Source organism: Protomyctophum bolini (genome assembly GCF_963924005.1).
Source record: "Protomyctophum bolini genome assembly, chromosome: 6".
Taxonomy (NCBI): Eukaryota; Metazoa; Chordata; class Actinopteri; order Myctophiformes; family Myctophidae; genus Protomyctophum; species Protomyctophum bolini.
This window is the reverse complement of record NC_137867.1, coordinates 46,706,578-46,723,526: the sequence shown is the minus strand read 5'-3', so window position 1 is coordinate 46,723,526 and position 16,949 is coordinate 46,706,578. Positions and strand designations below refer to the sequence as shown.

General features: G+C 43.0%; 1 protein-coding gene across 1 annotated transcript; it reads right to left on the bottom strand.

Moving 5' to 3' along the window:
- Window positions 1-1,848: 1,848 nt before the first annotated feature.
- On the bottom strand, window positions 1,849-16,694 carry LOC308317691 (histone-lysine N-methyltransferase Smyd1-like). Its single transcript, XM_080766897.1, has 10 exons — window positions 16,472-16,694; window positions 10,540-10,716; window positions 10,158-10,362; window positions 8,289-8,419; window positions 7,870-7,908; window positions 7,055-7,238; window positions 6,806-6,889; window positions 4,454-4,617; window positions 3,505-3,673; window positions 1,849-2,222 (listed from the first exon to the last, which is right to left on the bottom strand). Exons 1-10 carry the CDS (start codon window positions 16,591-16,593, stop codon window positions 2,145-2,147), a joined length of 1,353 nt encoding a protein of 450 aa, XP_080623023.1. The 5' UTR covers window positions 16,594-16,694; the 3' UTR covers window positions 1,849-2,144.
- Window positions 16,695-16,949: the final 255 nt, after the last annotated feature.

The following is a 16,949-nucleotide window of genomic DNA, read 5'->3' as shown; positions in this document are numbered from 1 at the left end:
CTTTCTGTGTGGAGTTAGCATGTTCTCCCCGTGTCCCCTAGGGTAAGTACACTCACATGTTCTCCCCGTGTCCCCTAGGGTAAGTACCCTCACATGTTCTCGCTGTGTCCCCTAGGGTAGGTAGTAGGTACCCTCACATGTTCTCCCTGTGTCCCCTAGGGTAGGTAGTAGGTACCCTCACATGTTCTCCCTGTGTCCCCTAGGGTAGGTAGTAGGTACCCTCACATGTTCTCCCTGTGTCCCCTAGGGTAGGTAGTAGGTACCCTCACATGTTCTCCCTATGTCCCCTAGGGTAGGTAGTAGATACCCTCACATGTTCTCCCCGTGTCCCCTAGGGTAGGTACCCTCACATGTTCTCCCTGTGTCTCCCTGTGTCCCTCACAAAAAAAAAACATGCAGAAATCCTGGTCTCTATACTGCCTCCTCCTGGCCATCCGGGCACCTGATGGAGGGGAAAGGAACTGGTTGGAATAACGTGTTCCCTTCCGTGCGCTATACGTCCAACCGGGGAAACTCCTTCCTGTCGGGTGATAAGAATCGGCTTGGACTCCTCATGCATAGAAGGAAACATGAGGTCAGTACATTGCTTCATTGTTTTACTTTTTGAAAAAAAACAGCACCAGGTTTGGTGATGCTCTGTTTGAATCAACGTTGTGTTTGTTTACGTACTAAAAGAGTGACTTTGAGAGCAGTTTCAGTGTACAATGTAAGTCAATGAGGAGCATATTTTCAATTATCAATTTCTAATCACTGGTGCAAAAGTCAAATTGATCAATAAAACGACACATACACAGTTATGTAATTTATTTACTGTAGCTAATGTACATACAAGTAGGTTTTAAACACATACAGTAGACGTTACTGTATGCAGATGACACATACATACACACTGTTACAGTATACTGTTACAAACGATATGCAGATCACGCTGATACATTGTCGTGTATTTGTTGGTACTGGCAGAGCTGTGTAACATTATGTGCCTCTTCGCTGGGCCAGTTCACACTTTGTAAAAGAGACTTAAGTCTCAATGTGTTTTTTACTGGTTAAATAAAGGTTAAATACAATTAAAATAATACATGTAGGCTGTTACAGTACTGTTACTACAGTATGCAGATTATGATGGTAAATAGATAAATAAATAAATAAGGCTAAACACTGTTTTCGAAAAGTATAGCGATAAAACATGCCGACTACTGTACAAGCTCTTAACCCATTCTGAACGGGAACCCATTTTGGTGTTTAGCATCACGTCATGCTTTAGCTATTGAAAAATAGCAGATCTACAAGCTCATAGCGCGCCACCGAGTGGCGCGCTACGAGCTTGTAGGTCTGCTATTTTTGAAAAATCGAAGAACGACTGACATTTTTTAGAATCTGATCTCAGGTCAGAATGGGTTAATCAGACCAGTGTGTGTCCCGTGGAAACCTCGTATGAATCTGATCTCAGGTCAGAATGGGTTAAAGCGGATCTACTGTAGATCTACAAGCTCTCGATGCAGATCGACTTATTCCAGATCATGGTTTCCCAGACAGTGGTTCGGGACCCGTTTGTGGGTCACGGACACATTGTTATGGGTCCCCTTACAGTTTTTGGTTTCCTATATTTGTCTTTTTCAATTATTTCAAAAGATTTTCAAAAAACATTCCCAAAAAAGCACCAAAAAGAATACATTCATTTAAAACAAAATTCAATTATTTTTTTTTCCAGCAAGGTCAAGAAGAAATAAAACAATCAAAAATAGTTTCGAAAAAATAGTTTGAAAATAGCAGATCTACAAGCTCACAGCGTGTCGCTTCGCGTCACGTTGTGTGCTTGTAGATCTGCTATTTTCACTAGTTTGGTTCCCGGTCTAATTTGTGTTTTGGGTCACGGGCTGAAAGGTTTGGGAAACCGCTGGCCTACAACGTCTCTTTTGTAGGACGAAGTTGGCGTTAATTTATGACAAAAAAACAAACGCAAACAAACAAAAAAACAGCAAAGTTATGTTTTGATGTTGTCACAGTAGCCTCGTTCATTCATTGGCTGGTTCTCGGGAGGCGTGTCGTCAAGTGCCTCGCGCTCATTGGCTGCTTCTCGGAGGCGTGTCGTCAAGTGTCTCGCGTTCATTGGCCACTTCTCTGAGGCGCGTGTCGTCGACTCGTCAGTGCCTCGCGATCATTGGCTCCTTCTTGGCGGCGTTGAAAATCCTCAGCTCCTGTTCGGTCTGTCTGCGAATCACCTGCAAAACGTCACAGTGCAGTGTTAGCGCTGTTGTTATTATTAGTAGTAGTAGTAGTAGGCGGTGGGTCAGGGGTAGAGTGGCCAGACGGTGACCGCAAGGTTGCCAGTTCGAACCCTGTGGGCTCCCCCAGAGTTAGTGTCAAAGTGTCCTTGAGCAAGACTCTGAACCCCTAATTGCTCCTGATGTTCTGGTTTGTGCCTTGCATGGTTTCCGGTGTAGCGTAATGTTTTTTTGGAAACTCTACTCCTCCCACAGTTTGGACGGCACGCACTTGAGCCATTATTATGTTAGTTAGTTTATTTATCTCAGCCATTTACAATACAGTTGAACATTCAGAATGAGGGTTACACAATTACAGTTTGACTGAAAAGGTTTGGGGCTGAAGCCGAAGCTTATTATGCCCACCTTTTTATTAAGGATTTTTTTTTAAAGGGAAAAAAAGAACAGAAAAAAACAAGAACAATAGCAATGGGAAAACTGATTCTCTATAGTGCTGTGCTTCTTGTATATCATATCTGTCACATCGACTCGGGTTCATCAGTGTGCTTGTACTGTATGTTGCTAAGAGAAATGTTGTGGAGTTTAATTGCTATTAATTAATTACTGAATTAATTTCACCCGTTCTTGACATTATTCTGGTAGAGTGTCACTAGCCTGGTTAATAAACCAGACTAATATCTCATGGACCGCGGGATATTAGTCTGGGGAGGCTCAGCTTGGATTTCATTTCCAGGGCTGCGGGTTGAAACATTTTCTCTTTGACGCAATTGGTCAGAGCTACTGTCAGTCAAAGGTCTCAAGCATTGAAAGTCACTGTGCCAAAGCCCGCCCATATTGCATACCGTGTCCCGCCCCATTTATCTGGTGTAGGAAATGAGCGTACAATTGAGCCTCTCCAGACCGTAATCCGCCGGCAGGCGGATTCGGTCTGGTTCATTAACCAGGCTAGAGTGTCACAGCCCTAGCGGTCGCCTTTATCGCCTTTAAGGCGTATTACTGGTGTATATAGTTTATAGGGTGTAGTTACCTCCAGGTCTCTGGTGATAGGGTAGTGTATGGGACCATGTGACACCATGACGATGCCGTAGGCCTGGTTATAGGGTAGTGTTTAGTGTATATAGGGTAGTGTATAGGGTGTAGTTACCTCCAGGTCCCTGGTGATGGCGTGGTTGGGACCATGTGACACCATGACGATGCCGTAGGCCTGGTTATAGGGTAGTGTATAGTGTGTATAGGGTAGTGTTTAGTGTATATAGGGTAGTGTATAGTGTGTAGTTACCTCCAGGTCCCTGGTGATGGCGTGGTTGGGACCATGTGACACCATAACGATGCCGTAGGCCTGGCAGATGAAGGCGTGGCCTGCATCGATCAGCCCGGCGTGCCAGTGGGCGACGCCCGCTCGCATGGCCGCCACGCCCAGCTGCCCGTTGTTGGGGTGATACAGCTTCCTGTCACGTGACACGACACATGATGACGCTTAAAGTCACAGTACTCTTGATTGATTGATTGAGTTTTGTATTTTTATTTCACAGTATGTAGAATGGGGTACATTTCAAACGAAGTCAATACAAAAACTGCTACTTTGAGGACAAATAAAGACGTACAAATATACACTAAAACATGTACGGTATGAGGGGAAAATAGGGGTGGTACACTTCTGAAAGTCACAGTACATAGAGTGGAAATACCTCTTAAGAGAGAGTGCTTCCATTGTTATTTAGATATCATAGCATGTTGGTTGGACACATAGTAAGGGCATTTTATCAGGTATTTGACCAATCTGGGAACTAAATCGTTAGCACATTTGGTCAAGTGGATATGGCCTAATTTAGCCCAAGGAGTGTTTATTGTGCAAAACTAATGCTTGGAATGGATTCAGAATCATGAAAAACCCCTAGTTTCATATGACACATGCTACTTAAGGAATTATGGGTATGGTCACATATTATGCTAATAACTCAATTTCCCACAGGAGTTGAATTTCAAACTTTTAGTACATGTTATTAGACACATTTAGAAACACATTGGTGAAGACATTTCTTGGTAACGATTTAGTTCCCAGATTTTCATAGATTTCTCTTACTAACATGCTAGGTTCATTGTTCACCTGACACTATCATATAGTTTATAATGTACAGAATGTTATTTTAGATGTTTAGGCAGATGCTACTGTAGGTTAATTGTTTACCTAATTATATGATATATATATATATATAAGTTATATTTACGTGTATCCGGCCAGCATGCGGGCGGCGTACTCCGCAGCCTGGGGGAACACCCGCATCAGGGCCGAGCCCTCGAACCCGAGGGCCAGAGTACGAAGAACCAGGAGGTGTGTGTCCTCCAGGACCCCCGCCTGTCTGGAGAGGACCTCCTCAGCCAGGTGGAGAACCTGTAATTATAATAATAACATCATTAATAAATACATTATGGACCAGGAGGACCCCAGCCTGTCTGGAGAGGACCTCCTCAGCCACATGGAGAACCTGGATTCATAATAATAATAACAACATAATTGTAATATAATCTTATTTTCCTTTTGGCTTTTCCCTTCAAGGGGTCGCCACAGTGAATCATTCTGCCTCCATCTCACCCTGTCCTCATGCCTCCTCCTCTTCTCTCACACCAACTAACTTCATGTATGCGAGTTCTGATGTTCCTCTAGGCCTCCTGCCTGGCAGTTCCAACCTCAACGTCCTTCTACCGATATACTCACTATATCCCTCCTCTGTAGGCCTACAGAGTCTCCAAACCATCTCACACACTCTCTGGCTTTATCTCCAAAACATCTGACATGTGCTGTCCCTCTGAGGTACTTGTTCCTGATCCTATCCATCCTTGTTACTCCCAGAGATGAATACATATATAATATAGACTTAGACTTAGACTTGATTAGCTGTTTTTTAATGTTGAAACTGACTGACTGACTGACTGACTGAGAGACTCAGTGACTGACTGACTGATTTACTAACTGACGTCAGGGGTAGAGTGGCTGGATGGAGACCACAAGGTTCCCAGTTCGAACCCTGTGGGCTCCCCCAGAGTTGGTGTCGAAGTGTCCTTGAGCAAGACTCTGAACCCCTAATTGCTCCCGATGTGCAGGTTGGTGCCTTGCATCATGGTTTCCTCCGGCATTGGTGTATGAATGTGTGTGTGAATGGGTGAATGTAATGCACAGTCTATGTAAAGCGCCTTGGATATAAAGGCGTTATATAAATGCACCATTTACTGATTGATTTACTGACTGACTGGCTGATAACGTACTGTACAGTACCTCATGGAAGCTCCCTTTACAGCGGAAGGCGTCCATCTAGGGTTAGTTTGTAGGTTGTAGAGGGTATATACTAGGTATAGTAGGGTGTGTATATACTAGTGTATACTATAGGGTATAGTAAGGTATAACGTACCTCATGGAAGTTCCCTTTAGAGCGGAAGGTGTCCATCTAGGGTTAGTTTGTAGGTTGTAGAGTGTATATACTAGGTATAGTAGGGTGTGTATATACTAGTGTATACTATAGGGTATAGTAAGGTATAACGTACCTCATGGAAGTTCCCTTTAGAGCGGAAGGTGTCCATCTAGGGTTAGTTTGTAGGTTGTAGAGTGTATATACTAGGTATAGTAGGGTGTGTATATACTAGTGTATACTATAGGGTATAGTAAGGTATAACGTACCTCATGGAAGTTCCCTTTAGAGCGGAAGGTGTCCATCTAGGGTTAGTTTGTAGGTTGTAGAGTGTATATACTAGGTATAGTAGGGTGTGTATATACTAGTGTATACTATAGGGTATAGTAAGGTATAACGTACCTCATGGAAGTTCCCTTTAGAGCGGAAGGTGTCCATCTAGGGTTAGTTTGTAGGTTGTAGAGTGTATATACTAGGTATAGTAGGGTGTGTATATACTAGTGTATACTATAGGGTATAGTAAGGTATAACGTACCTCATGGAAGTTCCCTTTAGAGCGGAAGGTGTCCATCTAGGGTTAGTTTGTAGGTTGTAGAGTGTATATACTAGGTATAGTAGGGTGTGTATATACTAGTGTATACTATAGGGTATAGTAAGGTATAACGTACCTCATGGAAGTTCCCTTTAGAGCGGAAGGTGTCCATCTAGGGTTAGTTTGTAGGTTGTAGAGTGTATATACTAGGTATAGTAGGGTGTGTATATACTAGTGTATACTATAGGGTATAGTAAGGTATAACGTACCTCATGGAAGTTCCCTTTAGAGCGGAAGGTGTCCATCTAGGGTTAGTTTGTAGGTTGTAGAGTGTATATACTAGGTATAGTAGGGTGTGTATATACTAGTGTATACTATAGGGTATAGTAAGGTATAACGTACCTCATGGAAGTTCCCTTTAGAGCGGAAGGTGTCCATCTAGGGTTAGTTTGTAGGTTGTAGAGTGTATATACTAGGTATAGTAGGGTGTGTATATACTAGTGTATACTATAGGGTATAGTAAGGTATAACGTACCTCATGGAAGTTCCCTTTAGAGCGGAAGGTGTCCATCTAGGGTTAGTTTGTAGGTTGTAGAGGGTGTATATACTAGTGTATACTATAGGGTATAGTAGGTATAAGGTACCTCATGGAAGTTCCCTTTAGAGCGGAAGGCGTCCATCTTGTCCAGATTGTCCTTGCTGAACGCTGTCACCTCTGCCGCTGCCGCCTGGATATAAAACATGATTATAAAATATAATCTGAATTAATAACTCAAACTGGCGGTCCTGAAATGAAAATGGTTTGAAAATCATATCTTTTCAAACGGGCTAATTAGTGTCAATGTGGTGGTCCTTCCTTGACGTGACCAGGTTTTGAGAGGCAGTGATTTTACCGTGTCCAGTGCTGCCATCATCAGGTCATCCTTGGTACCGTCCGCACAGTGCTGACAGCCACACGCGAAGTGGTAGCGCTGCTGCAGCGCCACCTGGCGGTCGGCGGACAGACTGAGGAAGTCCACGTAGCTCACGGTCAGCTCGGTGCCTTCTGGGATGTGCTCCAGAGCTCGCAGTTCCACCCTGGAACATGTATAACAAGTATCGTTATTATTAACCCATTCTGACCTGAGATCAAATTCTAAAAATGTCTGTTTGAAAATGACAGTTTTCTGAAAAAGCTATGTTTCTATGTCAGTCGTTCTTCGATTTAAAAAAATGTGACATACCCAATCTCTACCTCTCTCTCTCTCTCTCTCTGGCTCTCTCTGTCTCTCTATCTCTCTCTCCAGACAGTGGCCTTGTGGTTAGAGTGTCCGCCCTGAAACTGGGAGGTCGGAAAGTTCGACCCGGCCAGGTCATACCAAAGAGACCCAATGCCCTCCCTGCTTGGCACTCAGCATCAAAGGGTCGGATTGGGGGTCAAATCAACTAATCAAATGATTCCCGAGCGCGGCACGGCTGCAGCTCACCGCTCCAAGAGAGATGGGTCAAATGTGGAGAACAGATTTCACTGCGGTAACGTGTGTCACAAATCGTATGACTTTGACTTTGTCTCTCTCTCTCTCTCTCCCTCCCCCCTCTCTCCTCCCCCTACCTCTCTCTCCCCCCATTTACATCATGTGGCACACATCCGTTATGCGATCATGCTCACCCAATCACAGTGCAGAATGGTTACATTTAAACCCTCATATAGGGTTACATTTCTACATACCTCTTCTTGGAGTGGAGAACGGACTTCACCGCTGACTGGCTGCATGGAAAAAAGATAGATATACATATTATAGAGGGTATGCGCATGCTTAAAGTGAAGCGCACATCGAGTGGCAAATCCAGAGTGGCAAAGCACTCATGCAGAGTGAGTTTAACATTGTGTAACGTTGTTTAATGCAATCAGACAGGACTTTTCTGTTTGGATGCATGGGCTGTCAGGCTAGAAAGTAGTTTTTTTGCCACCCAGCTTTGGACGGTACAGTATATAGCTATAGTCATAGTGTATAAACACATAGTACTTACTTCCCATGGTTCAGAGTGACGGTACAGTATTAGTACTTACTTCCCATGGTTCAGAGTGAGGGTACAGTATTAGTACTTACTTCCCATGGTTCAGAGTGAGGGTACAGTTGTACTTACTTCCCATGGTTCAGAGCGACGGTACAGTTGGGCCAACAGTCGTGGTTGACCAACGCCAGGTTAGGAAACAGACCCACACCGACACTCTGCTGCCCCCTCTGGTCACTGAGAGTCACAGCGTTGCTTTTGATCTGCAGGACACACCAAACATGGACGTATCGTATATAGAGACAGACAATAAGACATTTAATCTGTGCTGGTGTATCTTTACTGTATATTTGATTGCAGGTTGTATTTTTGAGGTGCGCTAGCCCCTCCTATATTCAGCTATTGGTGTAGATTTCCGCCTTACACGAACAATCCCATTGACAATGAATGGAGAATTTACGTCATGTGTGTGTGTGAGAAATCAGCTATTTTCGTCATACGCAAAGATTCAATTCCCATTGAAAAAGAGTGGAGAATTTACGCCATATATGTGGCCGAGCAAATCGACATCTTACGGCATGATGATGTACGATGATAAGAGCACCCCTCACTTCACACTGGTGTGATTTTCTACTGTATATTTGATTGCAGGTTGTATTTTCTACTGTATGTTTCATTGCAGATCGGAGGATTCCAGGTATATACGTGTTTATCTGTGTTGCAGGGTACGGACGCCAACACACCCCATCGTGATCAGGTGAGAGATGTTGCTGTTACTACCGCTGTTATAGTATGAAAACAATACATTATTTTATAGTGTTAGTCTTAGTCAACATCATCAACACTACAAGCATCTCCCACAGTAACTTTATACACATTGTAACAGGGGTATATATGGACTCTGACAATAAGCCTGTCCGACCTCCCTACTCACTCACTCACTCACTCATAAAAGCTGTCGTGTGAGGTCCTCAAATTTCTCCGTTACAACAGAAACACATAATAGCAACAGCAGTTTCCCTGTAGGCGGGTTAGGGTTACGCTTAAGGTTAGGGCGAACAGGTGACACAGCAGCTGTTCGGGCTGGGTTAGGGCTCATTCATTCATAGTCTGGATTTTCGGTGGTGAGGTGACCACCGCTCCGGTGGTGAGGTGACCACCGGAGCTGAAATAACGTTGAGCGGTGGTGAGGTAAAAACAGAGAGAAGGGCTGGAGCGGTGGCGGTGGTTTGCTCTTCACCGCGGCTCAGTGACGTCATGTTGTAGTTCGGTGGTCTCCTCACCACCGAAAATCCAGACTATGTATGAGCCTTTAGGCCCTAACGTGAAAGTGTGCCTGTATACCCTAAAGTTTAGGGTATACAGGCACACTTTCGCGTCAAGAAAGAGGCATCAAGAAAGCACCTAGAACAGGCATCTCTTCCGGGGTTTTTAAACAGCTGGTGGATGGAAATTACGCTAGTGCGTGGCTTCAACTTGTACAGCTACAATTTAGGCATTTAGCAGACGCTCTTAATCCAGTGCGATTTACAGTAAGCAAGAACAAAAAGCATGGTCACAACATAAAGAATAGTCATCATGAATCCTACGTAAGCTTAAGAACAGTGGACATCTATCTAAGGGAAACACACTATAGAGTGCTATGTCTACATAAAGAGCTGTATTTATTTATATGTTGCATAAATTGAGCCTATGCATACGCCTGTAGGAGGTCGAGGATAGGGCAAGTACTACTACAAGTTGAACTAGCATCATTAACCCATTTTGGGGCGGGGACCCCTTTTGGTGTTAGCATTATGTTATGCTTTAGCTATTGAAAAATAGCAGATCTACAAGCTCGTAGGTCTGCTTGGTCAAGCTAGTAGGTCTGCTATTTTACAAAAATCGACTGACATAGAAACAAAGCTTTTTCAGAAAACAGTGTCAGGATGTAGAAGACATTTTTAGAATCTGATCTCAGGTCAAAATGGGTTAATGTTAGGGCGTGGTCGTAGGTCGTACCATAGCGAACAGGTGCGCCAGCAGCTCGTCGGGCTGGGGTTTCCCGGGCCAGTACCCCAGGAAGTGTTTGACGTCGCTCTGCAGCTCGCCCAGCTCGGCCGCGCTCATGTCCGCCCGCTGGTCCTTCAGCGTGTCCACCGACACCAGCTGGCTGTCCATGATGCCCGTCTGCTGGTGCATGCGCCACAGCACACGGGCCACCAGGCTGGGAGAAATGGGTTAACTATTCAAAAATGTTTTGCAAAATAGTAAAAAAGGCAAAGAAGGGGTTTAGTGGTGATGAAAATGGAGCCCTAGCTGTACACAGACGGACGGACGGAGTGCAAAACATTCTCTCCCCCTGCCTTCGGCCTGGTGGAGACAATAATAACTTGTTATTTACCGGACGTTGGCGTTGGGCGCGGCGGTTCGCCTCTTGAGGGCGTCACACTCGTGCTTGTGCTCGTCCCAGCATGCCGTCTGGCAGGTGCGGTCGCAGTAGCGAGCGAAGTGACACACGGCGCAGGCGTGGAGGCTCGCCTGGCGGCGGAAACAGCTGTGGCACACCTGGGAGGTCACACTGGCACCCGCACGCACACACACGCACACACAGACGCACGCACACACGCACGCGCACACACAGTGAGAGAGAGAGGGTGTGGTGAAATTATTATTTTTTTCACACTTTTAAGAGCATAAAACAATAGTATTTAATGAGGCTCTATAGAGCTGATTGATTGATTGATTATTTCACAGTATGTAGAGTGGATACATTTCAAACAAAAACTTCTACTTGAGGATGAAACCACATAAAAGTTCATAAAAATATACACTTTTATGCAAAATAAAAAAGAGGAAAAGTTAAAAAGGGTAAGGAAGGGGAAAAGCATGTACAGTATAGAAAGGATAAAAAGATAATGCTGGCTTTATGCAAAGGTTTGTTAATTATTATTTTTTATTGGAAAGCAATTAAACCCCCCCCAAATAGACCATAATGGTAGTGCATTAAACGGCAGCAGATGGTTATAATGATCTGCTAAATGTACTCGGTAATATGAGTACAACTATAAAACAACAGAAAGCAACCAAAGGTATGGCCCAAGTTAACATATCTTGCACGTCTGATCGTTCTCTACAAACGCTCCAGCAAAGCTCAGATCAGCCAACGCAGGGAAGCATTTTATTTTAACCCATTCTGACCTGAGATCAGATTCATACGAGGTTTCCACTGGACACACACTGGTCTGATGAACCCATTCTGACCTGAGATCAGATTCTAAAAATGTCAGTCGTTCTTCGAATTTTTCAAAAATAGCAGACCTACAAGCTCGTATCGCGCCACTCGGTGGCGCGCTATGAGCTTGTAGATCTGCTATTTTTCAATAGCTAAAGCATAACATGATGCTAACACCAAAATGGGTGCCTGGTCAGAATGGGTTAAGGAGTTTGGGATGTTCACATGTCATCCCAAACTCTTCTCCCTTCCGGCTCCAAACATAGTGTTTGGAGCCAGTGCATTCCAGTGCATAGTGAATAATTCCCATTATAATCAGAACTGCAGATCACTCCCAATCTTCTGCCATAATCTGAAAACCCACCTCTTCTTCAGACTCCATTTTAGCTCATAGCACTTGCCCTAACCTCGACGACCTTACAGGCGTATGCAAAGGCTTCAAGTTACGTCATTTTATGTAGACACATAGCACTCTATAGATAGAGGGTATGCACATGCATAAAGTGAATGGGACATCGAGTGGCAAAGCGACTCGGCAAAGTGAGTTTAACCCATTCTGACCTGAGATCAGATTCATACGAGGTTTCCACGGGACACACACTGGTCTGATGAACCCATTCTGACCTGAGATCAGATTCTAAAAAAAATGTCAGTCGTTCTTCGAATTTTTCAAAAATAGCAGACCTACAAGCTCGTAGCGCGCCACTCGGTGGCGCGCTATGAGCTTGTAGATCTGCTATTTTTCAATAGGTAAAGCATAACATGATGCTATAACACCAAAATGGGTGCCCGGTCAGAATGGGTTAACGTTGTTTAATGCAATCAGACTTTTCTGTGTGGATGTCTGGGGTTGTCAAGGCCAGAAAAGTAGTTTTTTTTTGCCACTCGGTAGGCATTCACGCATAACTTCCGGGTATGATGATGATGTCACACAAAAAGAAGGCTACTGGAGATTGGAGAACCTGATTTGGACATGATCTGATGCAGGACAATGTCACTATGACAGAAAGAGAAGATGGGTCTGGCCACATTCATTCACCCCATAATCTCAGATATAAAGAGAACATGTTCAGTTCACTAGTCTACACTCTACTCTACACCTGCCTTCATTTCATCTGATTGTCTGTCTGGCAGGCACTTAACAAGCGATCGTTAACTGTGTCTGCAGAGAAGAGTGGCTTTGCTCAACTTGATTTATACTTATATTCTCCACTCTGATGAAGGTACATGTTCGATATATCATGCAGCCTTACTTATTAGTATATTTTGGCTATTAAAAAAAAAAGAAAAAAAATGTTGCCAGTTTGACACCCCTGCTCTATAGTGTATACTCCTATAGTTTCATTATATAGATATTCTAATGTTTAGTTAGATGGATGTTAGGTTCTTAGCTCACGTCTATTGTTATGTATTTGATGTTGACCATGCGTTGTTGTTGCTCACTGTAAATCGCTCTGGATTTAGAGCGTCTGCTAAATAATGCCTAACTTATAATTGTAATTGTCTGTAGTGTCCACCGTTATGCGTTTAGCCCTAGAACACTAAAAACGGGTGATTTTCACCCGGACAATTATATTTTTGCAATTTTCGTGACGTTGCCGATGACGTCTGAGGTGGTCGGTCATGGGTCTTTCAGTACCTTCACGATGCTCAGTGACATCATAGAAGGTATTATGTTTGTTTCCCTGCGCCCACATGGACAATGGACTTTATCTAATTTGTATTTATTTTTTCTCCATTTTTAGACCATAGAGCACCGAAGTCTGACGTCAATATCGGTAGAGGGCGCAAAAATCCTCCCCATAGGGGGGGATTTTAGATCGCCTCATATAATAACTGTGTTTGAAAAAGAAACAAATCATCCGGGCCACTTCACATGGATATGAATAATCAACTGACTGAGAGAAAACACTATTGTTACTGCTACTGAATTAGTTACATTTCCCCTAGAAACAGACTGTATCATATAGGAGTGACTGACTGTCATAAACGATACAGAGACACCTCCCTGACAATAACGCAGAGACAGCTTGTTTATTTTTGGACCACAATGCTTATAGTAGATGATATTAAGATCACCCCATGTTATTCTCCATAGATAAATTACTTCCATGGGAAACCAGGGGACGAGCGAGTGACCTCAGGACTTCGGCCCTCTATTCTCAAGGATGGATCTGATACAGGATTCATTCAGGATTCTACAATGTAAATCTAAATTAAATTGAGCAGAGGACACATTTAAGCCCAGTATTGTTTGTACTTCTTGAGTAAAAGTAAAATGTATTGGCATCAAAATGTACTTAAAGTACCAAAAGTAAAAGTACTAATTATGCAGAATGTCCCATTTGAAAATTTCAAATGTGTACTATGAACATATTTTAAAAATAGCCGATCTACAAGTTCACAATGTGTCGCGATGCGGCACATTGTGAGCTTGTAGATCGGCTATTTTCAAATAATCATAATGCAAAATAAAGTTTTCAAATAAGTAATAATTTGCCAAAATAATTTGCCAAAATAAATTATTTTGGCAAATTATTTTGGCAAATTATTTTGGCAAATTATTTTGGCAAATTAGGGTTTTGGCAAATTAGGGTTTTGGCAAATTAGGGTTTTGGCAAATTGTTTTGGCAAATTGTTTTGGCAAATTAGGGTTTTGGCAAATTAGGGTTTTGGCAAATTATTTTGGCAAATTATTTTGGCAAATTAGGGTTTTGGCAAATTAGGGTTTTGGCAAATTATTTTGGCCAATTATTTTGGGAGGCAAATTATTTTGGCAAATTATTTTGGGAGGCAAATTATTTTGGGAGGCAAATTATTTTGGCAAATTGTTTTGGCAAATTATTTTGGGAGGCAAATTAATTATTCTTATTTACTTCTTCTACAAAGTAGTAGAAGTATTAGAAATTGGAAGTCAATAATTACAAATACCTCAACATTGTACTCAAGTACAGCATTTAAGTAAAGGCACTTAGTTACTTTCCACCACTGAGTATGATGTCACGTGACTGTGTAGCTAAATAAAGCCTAAAGTTAGACATAGGTATGTCTAAATGTCACCTGATGACACGCACGCACACACTCACTCACACACACATGGAAATTGAATGCGCACACGCACGCACTGTCGCACACACAATCCATGATTAATCATTGCACTTGTTTACAATATATGATTAACCATTTTCAATTGATTGCACTCACATGCACAGACACACGCGTGAGCACACACACACACACACTGCGTGCGACACACACACACACACCCCCCATCTCATCTAAACTTAGACTTAGGTAAATATGAGCCCCTCCGTCAGCTGATACCACACACCGTGACACACGGCGATGTGGAGTGACCACATCCACAATGTTAATTTGAGGGACATATTAAAGTACCACTTCTTGTGAGGGACAAGTAGGACAGTGGGGCTGGGTTAATAGCAACTTATTACTACGGTACTTAAACTTAAAAAAGACATTTCACCGCTGGAAGAAACTGCAGTCACTCAATGTTAATAGTATGTGTAGTAGATAACAGTAGCACGAATTGAAATGTGCACCCTATGGCCAGAGAAATAATGAAGTCTGTGTGTTTTGACTATAGGGTTTGACTGGATTGCTGAGTTCCTAGACAATGACCATAATAGTCTGGGAATTATGTGTCTAAAGTGGGAAATTTGGTATATAGTCTTTTTTATTAGCCTAAAATATTGTCTATTTAGTATATACATACATTCATGAATCCACCGGAACGGCTGTCACTATTGGGAATTTTTTTAATAGGGGTTTCTTATGACCCTACCATTAACCTTCTATGGCATGAAGGCAAACATGTCAAACTTTCTTTCTGCATGTCAAACTAGGGGGGGGTTCATAATTCTGAATCCATTCCAAGCATTAGTTTAGCACCAAAAACACAAACGGCCATAGACGTCATGATGAAATGTGATGAGATCAGCACAAAATGTGATGAGGTCAGCACATTTGCTATGGCTGTTTTTAGCCCAAGGAGTGTATTTTGTGCAAAACTAATGCTTATTACTAATACTTAAGTTTGACTTTTTTTTTTTTTTACATTTTAGTCTGCCATATGATGTTAATGGTAGGATCACAAGAAACACCTATAAAACAAATTGCCCAATACTAACAGCCGGTCAGCAAGTGGTTTCATGGATATATGTATATAGACAATATTTTAGGCCAATAAAAAATACTATATGCCAAATTTCCCACCCGTCCACCTCGACTGCCGGACTACTAGACAGTAGCACAAATTAAGATGTGTTTTAGAACACGGGTGATTTTCACCCGGACAATTATATTACTGTAATTTTCATAATGTTGCTGATGTCTGAGGTGGGTGGGTCCTTTATGATGCTCAGTGACATCATAATGTTGCTGATGTCTGAGGTGGGCGGGTCTTTCAGTGACATCATAGAAGGTGGGTTTGTTTACCTGCCCACATGCCTGTTTTTTTTTCTACAGGCAGGTGTTTGGGTGAATTTTTGTTAGATTTATCTTCTTCACTGCACCATTCATTCTCACATGTCCCAGGAATGGGTGCACCAAAGGCTCAATTTCTTTTTTGTATTTTTTTTTTTTTTTAATAATATGCACAGATGTTGCCCCTTTTATTGTGAAAAGTCATGACAAATTAAAGAAGAGTACTCAAGTTGCCATGTATTTGCTGTACTTCAATATATTTTGATGATAAATATTGTTTATGGAATATTTTACATTGGGGAAAAATATACCTGTTTGTTTAGTGATGGTGTGACAAAAACAAATATGTTTAGTGTTCTAGTGTTAAAGACCATCTCATTAATACATGGTTACTCCTCATTCAAATGTGCACTTGCAGTTTGGGCAACTCCAAAGCAAACTCCACATAACCCCAACATTCTATTTACCTGCCAAAGTGTCGCATCGCTGGTTAGACTGGCATATTTGCTGATACCGATATGACCAAATAAGAGCCGACCCGATACTTTTCCGATACCGATACAGTATCGGGACATCTCTAGTTCTAATCTTTACCTGTCCAGAACCACGGCAGCGTAGCCGGGCTCAGAGAAGACCATCTCATGGTTCTAATCTTTACCTGTCCAGCACCACAGCAGCGTATCCGGGCTCAGAGAAGACCATCTCTCCGGCTCTCAGGTCCTTGGTGCTCCTCAGACCACGGCCCTTCTTCTCCGCCTCGAACAGCTCCGCGTTCTCCATGAGTCAACGATGAACGGGCCTTTCAAATCCACAGGGGAGAAAAATACAGAACTTCCAATGCGAGCCTCTTGGGGACAATGGCAGCTCTTTAGAGGTTTATGTCCTCCTAGACTGTTTAGGACACCCTGCAGGACGCCGGCAGCCCTGATCCTGAATGGTATGTTTCCAAAAATACACCCTCAGCCCTCAGCGTTCCCAGACCTGAGCAGACGGGCGCGGCCAAAGGAAGCCGTCTGCCGGCGTGTCTTTAGTTTTCTTTTAAGACAGCTGGTGGATGGAAAAGAAGCTCCTCCCACGCGGCTGAATCCCGCGACGGACAGATTTCCGGAAACGTTTATCCCCCCCCCCCCCGCGGC

What these genes read in the sequence shown, in the direction of transcription:
- LOC308317691 (XM_080766897.1), bottom strand. Translation starts at nt 16,593, where the DNA reads ATGGAGAACGCGGAGCTGTTCGAGGCGGAGAAGAAGGGCCGTGGTCTG. An exon ending in TGGCGCACCTGTTCGCTATG is followed by an intron (nt 8,420 to 10,157) that starts GTACGACCTACG and finishes TGTGTCCTGCAG; the next exon opens with ATCAAAAGCAACGCTGTGAC. An exon ending in TGATGGCAGCACTGGACACG is followed by an intron (nt 6,890 to 7,054) that starts GTAAAATCACTG and finishes TTTTATATCCAG; the next exon opens with GCGGCAGCGGCAGAGGTGAC.